The 14,430-nt window shown below is 38.6% G+C and overlaps 1 protein-coding gene across 1 annotated transcript; it reads left to right on the forward strand.

Annotated features, from left to right (window-relative positions):
- The first annotated feature begins 4,007 nt into the window (after positions 1-4,007).
- Positions 4,008-10,852, forward strand: GPR33 (G protein-coupled receptor 33). The gene is made up of 2 exons (XM_032848887.1): positions 4,008-4,184; positions 8,538-10,852. The coding sequence occupies exon 2, from the start codon at positions 8,544-8,546 to the stop codon at positions 9,561-9,563; it is 1,020 nt and encodes a 339-aa protein (XP_032704778.1). The 5' UTR covers positions 4,008-4,184; positions 8,538-8,543; the 3' UTR covers positions 9,564-10,852.
- The last annotated feature ends 3,578 nt before the right edge of the window (positions 10,853-14,430 follow it).

A 14,430-nucleotide genomic window follows, 5' to 3' on the forward strand; every position in this document is an offset into this window, starting at 1 on the left:
TGGTTTGTCTCCCCCTCTCTCTCTTTTCCCTTTGCTCATTTATTTCTTAAATGTCACATATGAGGTGAAATTATGTAATAATTATCTTTCTCTGACTGACTTATTTTGCTTAACATTATACACTCCAGCTCCAACCACATCATTGCAAATGGCAAGGTTTCGTTCCTTTTTATGGCTAAATAATATTCTATTCCATACATATACTACTTTTTCCATTCAACAATCAATGGACACTTAAGCTGCTTCCATATCTTGGCTATTGTAAATAATGCTGCTATAAATATCAGGGTGTATGAATCTCTTTGAATTAGTGTTTTTGTATTCTTTAGAATGGTCATTTTTAATGCTTTTTGATGGTTCAATATTTGAAACCCAGAATTAATTTTTTAAAAAAGCAAACCATTGAAAGCACCATCACCATTATTGAAAAGCCAATAGGTACAAAAAAAGAAAATGCAGTATGCATCTCTCTGAGAAGCAAACCACCCCAGTAGTAATCTATTAAAAATAACTTTTCTTAAACAAATGGTGCTGTGTTTGTATAAAATGGGAATAAGATAGGATAGGGTTGCCTTATGTAATGACATATGTCTGCCTATTTAAATAATAAAAGAATTCATGTTTTAATACAGAGTCCAAAATACTTAGGTCTATAATAAAACAGTATTCTGAGGAAATGGTCTTTTATAACTTTAATGATAAACTGGTGGTCTAAATGGTTGTAATTACAAAGAAAAGTTATCCATTTAAGAGGACATTAGAGAACATAAAGGATAAAACGAAAAATATTACTTTTCTAAAATTTTTTTTTATTATTGAAGTGTTGTTGACATACAATGTTATCTTAGTTCCAGGTGTCATACAGTAATTCAACAACTCTATATATTTCTCAATGCTCACCGTAATTGTTGTCACCATCTGTCACCGTAAACTTTTACAATATTATTAACTATATTCCATATGCTACACTTTTCATCTCCATGACTTATTTATTTTATAACTGGAAGTTTTTGCCTCTTAATCTCTTTCACTTATTTCACCTTTCCCCCCACCCTGCTTTCCCTCTTAATCACTGAACAATTGGCTCCTTCATATCATGCCAATCCCATCAAATGTTATCTACTTAAAGTTTCCTCCAACTGCCCTATCTAGATAGCCAGTTGGTTACTCATCACATCTCCATGTTTTATACCCTGCATAATACTGTAGTGCTAGGTAATATACTTCTTTATCAACTGGATCTTGTCCATTTCTCCGCACTAGAATGTAAGGCCCATGGGAACAAAGCTCTTCTTTATATCCCAAAGGCAAGAACAGTCCTTCAAATACACTAAGTATTTGATAAATACTAGCTAAATGAATTAAATCACAGGGATACTTTGCATTTTTTTAAAGACCTCCAAGTGATTTTGACATCAGCCTGAATGGAAACTGCTGGACTAATACCAGCCTTGTTATTCCAACTATGCTGGGACATAGAGGGTGCTGGGAAGTAATCTTGAAAAATGCAAACCAGGCGAAAATAACAAAGCATTGCTCTCTTTTGCTAGACCTTTAACCATACTGATTGCCAGATCTAGTATATGCTCTCCTCAACCTTCCTAAGCTAGTCAGTTGGAGAACCATCTTCTTTAATAACTATAAACACTAAAGACAATTATTTTGAATTATTTATTTTGTTTCCCCAGTCTCAAACATTGTGGCATGCATTAGATACTCAATAAATGTTTCTTGAATTATACTGCTCAGAGATTTGCTCCAGCCCACTGGGCTTGTTACAACTTACATGTTAATAATAGCTATCATTTATTTCACATTTACCATGTGCCAGGAACTATGCTAAGTCCTTACCTATAATATATCATTTATTCCTCAAAATAATACTTCAGAAGAGGTGTTTTCTTTCTTTCTTTCTTTCCACTTACATAGAGAAAAGACATTCAGAGAAGTTATACATATGTAAGTAATAGAGTTGAAATTTATATCTAGGGTTTTTTTTTTTCTTATCCTATATTGTCTTGTGCAATCGATGTAGTGCATCAGGATTTTTAGTGTATATTATTTCTGCCCCGTTATTTATTAAATAATAATGGAAAGAAGCTCTCAAATATCTCTATGAGTTTTACTCTCTTCACCTATAGAATCAGGAATTAGATGAAATTAATTCTGTGGCCTCTTCCAGCTCTAAAAACTATATGCAAATATGAGTTCCTAGACCTTTGAACATTTAATTTTGCAACATCATTTGCTTCTGCTTTTCTATATATTTCATACTGTGTTCATATCAAAACAACATAAAAGTTTCCACTTCCATGACTTCTTTCCTTGAAATCACTTGACTTAATTTGAAATATGAAAAGTGAAATGAATGAAGTCACATCACCAAAGCCACAGAAGAGACTTCCTCAAACACAGTCCACATATTTCCCAACAAAGTTAATGTCACTGGTTTAACTACCTACTTGAAGAAAATGCTCACTAATTAGAGTATTTCTGAGGACAGTTACAGAAGAGTTAAATTTTAGGCTATCTAATGGTAGTACCAGCTCCTGTGCATTTGGTGGGGGGCGGGTGTTAAACACTAGTCCCTAATATATTTGTTATTTATGAATTTTACTAATTGTAAAATTTGAAAATACAGAGTGAAAGAGGAGGAGAAACTTAGCCCACATCCCCTTCAATCTTTTTTATTAATAAAACAGCATAAGGCAGCAGAAGGAGCCCTTGTTATTGTGTTGGTGAAAACTACTGTTGGGGTGCCTGGGTGGCTCAGTCAGTTAACTGTCTGCCTTTGGCTCAGGTCATGATCCCAGAGTCCAGCAATCGAACCCTGCATCCAGCTTCCTGCTCATGGTGAGGGCTGCTTCTCTCTCTCCCTCTTCTGTTGCTTCTCCTGCTTGTGCTCTCTCATGCTCTCTCTCTCTCAAATAAATAAATTAAATAAAATTAAAAAACTGTGAATCACTTAACTCTGCATCTCAAATTCCTAATCTTCAAAATTACCTGTTTTGAACCAAATAATATCTGAGGTCATTTCCAGATATGTGAATTAACCCAAAGGGCATGAAAACTGAGCAAAACTCACTCTTAAAATGCAGTAGCAAGTTTGAAAACTTATCCTGAAGCAAAGAAGATTAGTTCCCAGGATGAAGGTCATAGTCCCAAATGAATTAAGAACTAAAATTTAAGCCTATTTCTAATAAGGTTACAGTAGCCATGAAATCTTTAAAATTCTAACACCAACTAGATGACTGATTCCTGAGCTTCAACACTGAAGCCACACAGATATTTTGATGTTTTTCTCTACTGGCAGTGCAGAGATCAAAAGGAAACTAAGCAGGAAAGACATCAAGACACTGAGGTCAGCAGAGAAGCTAATCCTAAAAAATGTCAAGATGGACTGGGGAGACGAAAACAGGAAATGCAGGACTCGGTTTATAAATATATTACCTGTGCTTCAGGATTTCCTTATAATGAGATTTCCATGATACGGTACCCAACTCTGTGTTCTTTCCAACCATTCTCAACAATTGTACAGATCTAAACAAGAAATAAAAGTCTGCATCTTTCTCAACGAAATAATATTAATCTTTGCCTTGTCTTCACACATTTCATTTTAATGTGAAACTCAGTGGTTGTTTCTCTTCCTGACCATTTCACTCCAGCGGAATTAGGTAACTCATTTCCAGACTTACTTTTTTTTTTTTTTCCATGTTAGATATTTACCACTTCCCTATGCACCCAACACCATGCTCCATATGCTAATGACCACACTCCACTCAAGGCCAAGGGGGTGCCTCGGGGGGCGACCACATATGGGAAGGTCATTTCTCATCAGTGTCTTAACACCTGCAACAAGCTTATCAACCTTACATGGAATGACTCTTTATGGAATTTTTAAAATCTCTACTTAAAATGGAGAAATGATTTGAAGAAGTAGTCCTTTCTCTACCTCCTTCTTAAGAGACATTTCACAGAAAAAGGAACTGGGAAAGAGCCAAAAGACCTCACAGAATATTTAAATAGTAGGCTCAAAGTTGGGGAATAGGATCAGCAAGAAGAAAGGCAGACGAAATGAAGTCAAAGTGTCACTGATTTTTGATTCTGTCCCTGGAGAGAAGACTACTGTCCTAGAGTCACTCTGGCCCACATAAGACTACCTGACATGCAGATATAACTCCAAGGTAAGATTCCCTGGGCCAGCAGGCTTTATCCTTGTGCCATCATCTGAATAAACCCTCTAGGCTTACTCCAGATCAGCTTTCCAACCCCAGAAACTGCACAGGTGGCATTGCCTTATGATAAGCTGAATCACATGAAACCCTTGATGCTTAAAAGTGAATCGCTTGGGGCACCTGGGTGGCTCAGTGGGTTAAGCCTCTGCCTTCGGCTCTAGGTCATGATCTCAGGGTTCTGGGATCGAGCCCCGCATCGGGCTCTCTGCTTGGCAGGGAGCCTGCTTCCTCCTCTCTCTCTCTCTGCCTGCCTCTCTGCCTACTGTGATCTCTATCTGTCAAATAAATAAATAAAGTCTTAAAAAAATTAAAAAAAAAAAAGTGAATCGCTCGCTGCAAAGAAATTCAGGGAAATGAGTGTACAGTTTTCTAGTCCCTATGGTGGGCAGTGAGGGGGAGCCTGTACCTACCACAGCAACAAACTCAACAGGAAATCCAGATGCAGGGCCTACAGACCCTGCGACCTCCAATATGTATCAGAAATCTTCAGATTTGAGCATTATAAAGGAAAAGTATCATTTGGGGGAAGGCCAGTGCTTTGTTTTTTTAATTAAATGCTGTTGCATTAAATGGGATAGGTCATTGTTAATGACGAACACACTGTTTGGGAGAAAATTCAATGAATTTGTTTAATTCTTGGGAAAGTTTTTAGAGCTTTAGTAGAAAAGCTGGGAAAAAACAGGGGCGTCTGGGTGACTTGGGCAGTCCAGCATCTACCTTCGGCTCAGGTCATGATCCCATGGTTGTGGGATCGAGTCCTGCATTGGGCTCCTTGCTCAGCGGCGAGTCTGCTCTCTCACTGTCAAGTAAGTAAATAAAATATTAAAAAAAAAAAAAGAAAGGAAGAAAAGAACATACCACTATACTACTACATTACAATGAAGTTTCTAAATTAACACACATCAGCTGCCCAAGGTTCTTCTGCCTACCCCTACAGGAGCACAGTGTTCCCAAGGAGTGGGGGAAGGGTCTACCTGAAAGACTCTGTGCCAAAGGTATCACTGTAGCAAGGCCTCAAAATAACTCTAAATCTGAGAACTTCTGCCCCAAGAGATGAACATTTAGATTTTTTTCAGAAGTTACTGCTGGTCCTCTGAGATTCAGTAGGGAGATTTTGAAGAGGAAAGGACTGCAGTGGCCAGGTGGCCTGCAGTATTAAAAGGCAAAATGAAGTACTTGCTAGCCTTCAAATAACAAGTTGAGCAAAATAATAGGTAAAAAGTTATTGAGTGTTTAATGTGTGCCATGAACCAAGCTAAGTGTTTCATATACACTGTATCATTCCATCCTCATAAACACTCATTGGGTTTTAGAAAGTGAAAGGGGCTCAGAGTTAAGAGTCCACAGAACTGGTAAGTGGTAGAGAGAGAATGGAAACCCAGGTCTATGGGACTCTAGAGCCCAGGTTCTCCTCCACTAATTTATACTCAAGCACTTTAAGACCATGTTAAAAGCTCTTTAAGAATGAAGAAATCTCCTGGTTATTGTGCAATTAATCAAAGCTCCTAGGAAACTTTATATTCTATTCAGAACCACTACCCGTGTTGCTTTTGTTCAAGCCCCACATTACTTTCAGATGCCTTTCTATAGCTCAGCCACACAACTGTTTAAAAACAAAACAAAACAAAACCCTTCCCTGTAATTCAGGTATCCAGTGTTTTATACGCACATACACCAAAAGACCACATGCACGCGCACGCACACACACACACACACACACACTGCAGACCTATAAACACCACATAAACACACACTACACAGATAAATACACACAGACTACAGGCATCGTACACCATACACACAGAGGCCACACACAGATGCACACACACACACATCTCCCTCCATGCACACCCCACAGATTCAAACACACACCACAGAGACACACACAAGAGTATATATCCACATACATGCAGACAAATACACCATGGAGACAAACCAAAGACACATCGCACAGACACAGACACACATGCACAGAAAGACACACAAAGGCTATCCACACAAAGCATCAGAAATTCTCCATGTGATTTTGTTTCTCCTTCTCTACTCATATTCCAATGTCTCTCCGGTTTCCACCATATTCATCATCTCATTCACATCTCACCTCCTGCTGCTGGCCTGTTCTCTCCATCCCACTGCATCCCAAATCAGGAACACAAGCTCTTTTCCTTTGATTCCCCAAGGCAACCACCAATACAAGACAGTTGTGATTAAAGAGAAGGGACATTACACCATGTCAAAGCATAGCAAATGGATTAAAATTGAATATTAGACAATTCCTCATTTTAAATCCTCTGTGCCATTTCTGCTTCTCAGAATATCTCACTGAATTCTTCTCCTCCTCAAACCTTCTAACATCCCACAGTGTTTTTCCTGTACCTCACTCTCTGAAGACCAAATCCCTCCTCCCTCTACTCATGGCCCCAGGGCCTTCACACAACCTCTTTCGCAGGTTCCCACTCTTCCACTCACCATTGCCACCCATTCCATGTGCTAAGACTTCGCTTTTTATTCAAAGCAGACTACTAAGGTATTTCCCTAAAGAGGACCCTTTTCTTTTTTCTTTTTTTTAAAGATTTTATTCACTCATTTTACAGACAGAGATCACAAGTAGTCAGAGAAGCAGGCAGAGAGAGAGAGAGGAGGAAGCAGGCTCCCTGCTGAGCAGAGAGCCCGATGCGGGGCTCGATCCCAGAACCCTGAGATCATGACCTATAGCCGAAGGCAGAGGCTTAACCCACTGAGCTACCCAGGTGCCCCAAGAGGACCATTTCTCTACTTTGGAGAGAAATTTTGCAACTTCCTTAGAAGGCAGAATTAACTTAAAATAATTGTGGTTTTAATAGCAATTCTTTTATTTCTTCTCTCCATATATTAAGATGTTTTTGCTTAGTGAAAAAAAAATTAGCAATTTCCATTAAAGCAATTTATCCAATTTATCAAAAACCAATTTGTTGATATGACTGTTATATATAATAGCTATTTTCCAAAACATTCTCAGGTTCATATTTTCAATACTATAGAAATCATTTTCCAAGAAATGGGCTAGCTTGGATCATCAAATACTCTGATTCATGGAGCATTATCAAAACACTACACATGAATTACTAGTTTTCAAAGAAGTCACATAAAACACTGGTGGGGTTCCCCACCTGCCACAAAAATGGAGGGACAGTGGGAAATGTTGATAAATAAGAAATTTAACCCCTGTAAGCCTCACTTTCTCTTCTGTTTAAATATTTGTCTTTATGAGGAAAAAAAGAAATGACTCTTTTATAAAGCTCTTGGCATATAAGAAGTATTAGATAAATATCAGTTCCTTGACCTCTCTCCCTCTCTTCCTTCCCCAAGTAAGAACTACCACTATACTCAACAGCACATGCTCCTCTTTCATTGATGATTTTCAAGGCACTTTACAATCTTTTTTGGGGGGACAGGGCAGAGGGAGAGAGAGAATCTTAAGCAGCCTCTCCACGCCCAGAGTAGAGCCCGAGGTGGGGCTTGAACTCATGACCCTGAGATCATGACCTGAGCCGAAATCAAGAGTCAGATCCTTAACTGACCGAGCCACCCAGGCACCCCAACATGTCACCCTCTTATGGTGCTCTAGCCCAGGGCTCCCAAATGAATATCGGTTCTTATCACGTGCTGACTATTAAAATATTAGCATTTACTACATATAATAATTAACTTATGGGAGAAAACTAATTATAGCTCTGAATGATTACTGATTTGGAGCAGTTGTTAATTTTGTTACTCAATTTCATTAGCAACATTTGCCCTGACCAAAACTTAGTCAGGCAAAACTGATCCTACATTGCCTTATTCAAGAAGTTATGACTATGAAGGAGGGTCAGACTTGGTTCATTTCTAAATAGAAGATGTTTGGCTACCTGAGCTCATTACTTCAAGTCAAAATATCCCAAACTTTATTTCTCTTTCACATTAATTTCATCTGTAGTGTTTCCATTTTGGATGTTCAAATTAATCTGATCTTAATTCTTCATACAAAATAAAAATATAAAGCTCAGGAAAATATCTGATTTGTATTATTGTGGAAATATTATGTTTGTTATTTTATAATTTTTTTTTAAGGAGGCTCCACACCCAATGTGGGTCTTGAACTCAAGATCCTGAATTCAAAAGTCACATGTTCCACCAACTAAGCCAGGGCCCCCAATGTTTGCCTTTTTAAAAATCGTGTCATTTTGACCCTTACTATGCAAAGATTACTGTTTATATTTCTATATTTAACCTTTTTTTTTTTTTGCTTCTTTTTCGTGGTCGTTTTCTGTTTCTCTATAGGTAATTATGGATCTGGTCAACTTGACTGATTTGCTCAGTGTCTCTACTTTAGTAAGAAACAGCACTCATTTTCCAGTTCCTGCCTCAAATGTGATCATTGCCTTTCTGCTGTGCACGTCAGTTATAATTGGTACCATCACCAATGGTCTCTACCTGTGGGTGCTAAAATTCAAGATGAAAAAGACTGTCAATACACTCTTATTTTTTCATCTCATTCTCTCCTATTTTATTTCAACATTGATTCTACCATTTATAGCCACCACCTACCTTCAGGACAATCACTGGAGCTTTGGAACTGCCATGTGCAAGGTCTTCAATGCCACTTTGTCGGCAGGGATGTCGGCCTCTATTTTCTTCCTCTCGGCCATCAGCGTTGACCGTTACCTTCTCACTCTTCACCCAGTGTGGTCACAGCTTCACCGAACCCCACGCTGGGCTACCGGCATCGTCCTGGGAATCTGGCTGTCCGCCACTGCCCTCGCCATGCCCTATTTGGTTTTCAGAGAGACAAAGTATGACCATAAAGGAAGAGTGACCTGCCAAAATAACTACGCTGCATCTCCTAACTGGGAAAGCAATAAGATGCAGACATTAGGGAAAAGGATTCATGTAGCCTGTTTCATCAGCCGCTTCTTGCTGGGCTTCCTTCTGCCTTTCTTTATCATCACGCTTTGTTACAAAAGAGTAGCCAACAAGATGAAAGAGAGGAGCCTGTTTAAATCTAATAAGCCGTTCAAAGTCATGGTGACTGCCATTCTCTCTTTCTTTGTGTGCTGGATGCCCTACCATGTATACCAGGGCTTACTTCTCACTGAGCATCAATCAGTACTTTTACAGGTGACTCAGCTACTTACAGTGATAACCATTTCTTTCAATGCTCTCTTTTCTCCTACACTCTATCTATTTACTGGGGAGAACTTCAAAAATGTTTTCAAAAAGTCCATTCTTGCTCTGTTTGAGTCAACATTCAGTGAGGAATTTTTGGCAGAAAGGACACAAAACCTAAATTCAGAAGCCTACGTTTAAATTTTGGATCCCAGAGGAAACAATGGACCCTTAATCAATTACACCATCAAAGATATACCCTCTGCTTTTATAGAATATAATCCCTGTATTAGAGAGACATCTAGGCTGTAGCATGGCTAGATCTATGACTATGAAAAGGGCTGTAATAAAGCAAGCAATGGGTGATGTTGCAAATATAATTATTCTTACTCTGTTTTTATTGTGGTAAAATATATATAACATAAAATTTGCCATTTTCACCATTGTAAAATGTACATTTCAGTGGCATTAACTACATTCACAGTGTTTTGCAGCCACTATCATTTCCAAAATTTTTTATTACCCTAAAGAGATTAGTTCATTGCAGTGATTAACTAATAACTCCTCATATCTCCCTCCCCACAACCCCTTATAACTTCCAATCTACTTTCAGTCTCTGAATTTGCTATTCTAGATATTCCATGTAAGTGGATGCATACATTTCTTATTTTATGTCTGGCCTACTTCACTTAACATGATGTTTTCAAGGTTCAGCCATGTTATAACCCATACCAGAACTTTATTCTTTATGGTTAAATAATAGTCCATTGTATGTTTATTCCACGGTGTGTTTTGTTTGTCCATTCTCTGTTAAGGGATATTTGGGTTGTTTCTACCTTCTGCTATTGTGAATAATGCTACTGTGAACCCTGATACACAAGCATGTGTTTGAGTCCTTGTTTTCAATTATTTTGAATTATTTTGAATTACTGAGTCATATGGCAATTTTATGTCTGAATTTTTAAGGAACCAGCCACACTTTTCCACAGCAGTTGTACTATGTTACATTCCCATCAGCATGTGCAATTTCCACTTTCTCCACACCCTCACCCACACTCATTATTTTCCTTTTTTTTTTTTTTCAATTATAGCCATCCCAGTTGGTGTGAAATGGTGCAAATGTGATTCTCAACCTCCGATTTTTGAGGCTACAGGAATATCAATTTCCAAATAGCAATAGTGTCTACTGATCTGACTTTTCTGTCACAAAATCTTCCAGCAAATAGACATTTGGACTAAGATCCCTTTTTATTTACATAGCACCTAAATGATTTAATTGCTTTGGACAAAATTTAACATGGGGATGACAAAACACTGATTTTTTCCTATCTATGTTAAACTACAAAGAATTTATACTATAATGTTTTCAATGTAAAGATATCTTAAACGTCTCTCTTCAAAACCTATAGATTGAAATGTCTCAGAAATATGTGACTAAGATAATTACAAATGTTTAAAAATCTACCTGGGTTCACAGATCTGTACCTCTGAAACAAATAATACATTATATGTTAATTTTAAAATTTTTTTAAATTAAAAAAAAGGAAAAAAAGAATCTACCTGGGTAATGTCATAATGTATTTAGTTTTAGAATAGCCATAACAATACTAATTTATCTTCCCTGGTTTCAAGTTTTGGTTCAAGTTCTTGCAATACCTTGTAGCATCTAAGTTATGTAGGATCGCATAGTATCACTGACATAATTACGTTTCATAATTTAGCTCATTAGTTCTATATATCAGTCAATAGTTATTAATCAATAGATAGGTCTAGCTCTTCTGGTTCAACTGATACAGAATGCAGACATTTAAGCCAAAACACACACTCAGTCCCTAAATATTCCAACTGGCTTTTCATAACCCATTCCAAGACACGGGCATATATCCTAATCAGAAATCCTCAGAATGGGTGATATTAATTACAAGGGGTTACAGAAAGGAAGGAAAATTAACCTTCATTACTAATTTTTTTTTTTTAAGAGAAGTAATGATAGTTTGATGCCCTAGAAATGCTGCTAACTGACTTAGCGTCACTGTCTCCCTGGCATCTGGGGGCTTGGTCTCTCTTTAAATAGGAGGAACAAAAATCTTGGGGTAGATGAAGACTTTTATTGTTGGCCCCTATTTCATGCTTTTGGAGCCAGAACAGTTTTCCCAGAGCAGAAGGAGTAGGACTGATGCCCAGTCCGTGGCTCCAAGAGTCCCTGCAGCAAGCAATGACCAGCGCTTCTTCTGTCCCCCCACTTGTGTATCCTGACAAGCCCACTGAAGTTTATGACATGGAATTCGAGAAAGTTATTAGATGGAACCTATGATTCTTTGAAACAAGAATAGTGTCGGAAACCTAGAAGCTATATAGAGAGTCTTATGTCTCCCTCCTCAAACTTGCCACAATAACCAACAAGGAAGGGCTCTTTCTTGGTTTTTTTAAAAAAAATTTGTTCCATCTCTCTGTAGATTGTAAACTCCTCAAGGACAGAAGAAGTCTATCGGCCATACTATTTCCTTTTCTTTCCTTTTTTTTTTTTTTTTTTAGATTTTTATTTATTTGTTTGACAGAGAGATCACAAGTAGGCAGAGAGGCAGGCAGAGAGGCAAGCAGAGAGAGAGGAAGAAGCAGGCTCCCTGTTGAGCAGAGGGCCCGATGCAGCACTTGATCCCAGGACCCTGAGATCATGACCTGAGCCGAAGGCAGAGGCTTAACCCACTGAGCCACCCAGGCACCCCACTATTTCCTTTTCTATAATATTATACATAATTGGTATCTAAGAAAAGATACTTACTGAAAATTGAATATGGATCATCACAATGTGTGATTTGAAAATGACCTTAGGTATAAAATAATAAGATTGAGCCAGTTTTCTATTTAACAAAGATTTACATCACACTTACCTTGTGTGCAGGCATGATTCTGTGTCCTTTACAAACAGTAGATCACTTAATCCTCTAGCAAGTCTATGAATTAAGTCACTGTTACCCCTATTTTACAGACTATGAAAGTGATGAGTTTGCCCAGGGCCATAGACTAGTAATTAGAAGAGGCAGTATGATAAGCCCCAGCAGCCTGGTCCTAGAATCCATGCTCTTAACCATTATACTCACTGCTTCAGGTCACTGTGAGGAGGCAGCAAGGCTGGGCTTAGAGCCCAGATCTACCTAGTCTGTTTATTTCAACAGAAGTTGGCTGCAAAAATCAAACAAATGCCCAGAAAATACCAGGATACACACACAAAGTAAAAATTTAAAAATAACATTGAGCCTATAATCAGGAGATCTCGGTGGTCTTTGGCTTTGCCTCTAATTTGGTGGTTTTTGGTTTTTTTGTTTGTTTGTTTGTTTTAAATCTCTTAAGTCTTTTTTTTTTAAGATTTATTTATTTATTTACTTGACAGGCAGAGATCAGAAGTAGGCAGAGAGGCAGGCAGAGAGAGAGAGGAAGGGTAGCAGGCTAACTGCTGAGGAGAGAGCCCAATGCAGGGCTTGATCCCAGGACCCTGGGATCATGACCTGAGCTGAAGGCAGAGGCTTTAACCCACTGAGCCACCCGGGCGCCCCTAATTTGGTGTTTTATATGAGGTGTTATCCAAATTTTCTGGGCCTTAGCTTCCTCATCTATAATATGGGGACATTCCTTATTGAGATTGTGGAAATGAATTTACCTCTAAAATATAAAACACTGCATCCATATATTATTAAGAGAGTTTTTTTTTTTAAACTTGTCGCTTTGAATTTTAAGAAAATGGGATGGAAACTTAAGAAAATTCTCCCAGAATGTATTTTTTAACTTCCCATAAAACTATGGCTAACTTTGAGAAAACCTGTCTGTTATAACTGTATTGATCACACCAACCTCCTCACTATTATAAGGTCTCAGGACCCATTTAGTGGTTTTGCTATTGAAACTCATGTTTGGAGACCGTCTTTCAAAACAATGTGCCTATTAGCATCCAATTATATAAACGTGCTTCATTACGTCAGGATCAAATGTGCTCAAGAAAAGAATACAGAAATGACTAGAGACATGTCTCAAATGCCAGCTCAAGTTCTTTCCTCAAGAAATGGCTCCTTGGTTTCATGAGAGGAATGGACTGCCCAGCTGTGAACATGTAGGAGGGGTTGTGGTGTAGCATGGTATGAACAACAGAATCCAGATCCTTAGCCCTGAGAAACTAGGGGGCACCAACTCTTCACGAGTAGAGTTTATGTAACTATCCAATGAGACTGTGCTCTGAGAATACAACAGTGAAAAGACACAATCTTGTCTCCAAGGAGCTTAAAGTCTGGTGTGCTGGTTCTGAATTTGGCTCCCCATTATCATCATCTGGAACACTTCTTAAAATACCAGTATCTAGGCCTTACTCAAATCAATTAAAACCCAGATCTCTAGTGGTGGGACGCAGGAATCTGTCTTCTGTTTAAGTTCTCAGGCAAACTCTAAAGTACAACCAGAACAGAAAACCCCCGTTTTGTGGGAAAGAAAAAGGAGTTAAAGGGGCATTATTGTACAAAGGAATAAGTGCCAAGTTTGGGGAAAAAAAGCCCCAACCCCGCTTTCACCAGTCAGGGTTTTCCCAGACAAATCTTGGAGAACAGAGTTTTAAACACAGAAACACAGTCCGTAGTATGTAGTACAATGGAGAATATATAAAAGAATGTATAAAAGCCCCAGAGGGAAAGAGAGCATGAGGCCTTAAAGCAGCACTTTCCAATCATAAATATGCACACAAATCACCTAACAATCATGTTAAATGCTGCTTCTCCTTCACCAAGTATGGAGTAGGACTGAGATTGTGTGTGTGTGTGTGTGTGTGTATGTGTGTGTGTGTGTGTGTTAGATTTTATTTATTTATTTGAGAGAGAAAACATGAGAGAGAGAGAGAAAAGCACAAGCATGAGCAGGGGTGGGAGGCTAGGAAGGGAGAAGGAGAAGCAGACTCCCTGCTGAGCAGGAGCCCCCCCCCCCCCCATGCCGGGCTCCATCCCAGGACGCTGGGATCATGACCTGAGCTGATGGCAGACACTTAACTGAGCCACCCACGCACCCTGAGAGTCTGCATTTGTAACAGGAT

This window comes from Lontra canadensis, unplaced genomic scaffold (assembly GCF_010015895.1).
Source record: "Lontra canadensis isolate GAN:19392208 unplaced genomic scaffold, GSC_riverotter_1.0 scaffold214, whole genome shotgun sequence".
In the NCBI taxonomy this organism is placed as follows: domain Eukaryota; kingdom Metazoa; phylum Chordata; class Mammalia; order Carnivora; family Mustelidae; genus Lontra; species Lontra canadensis.

Excerpts from the sequence above, each read along its gene's own strand:
- GPR33 (XM_032848887.1), top strand. The coding sequence starts at position 8,544 with ATGGATCTGGTCAACTTGACTGATTTGCTCAGTGTCTCTACTTTAGTA.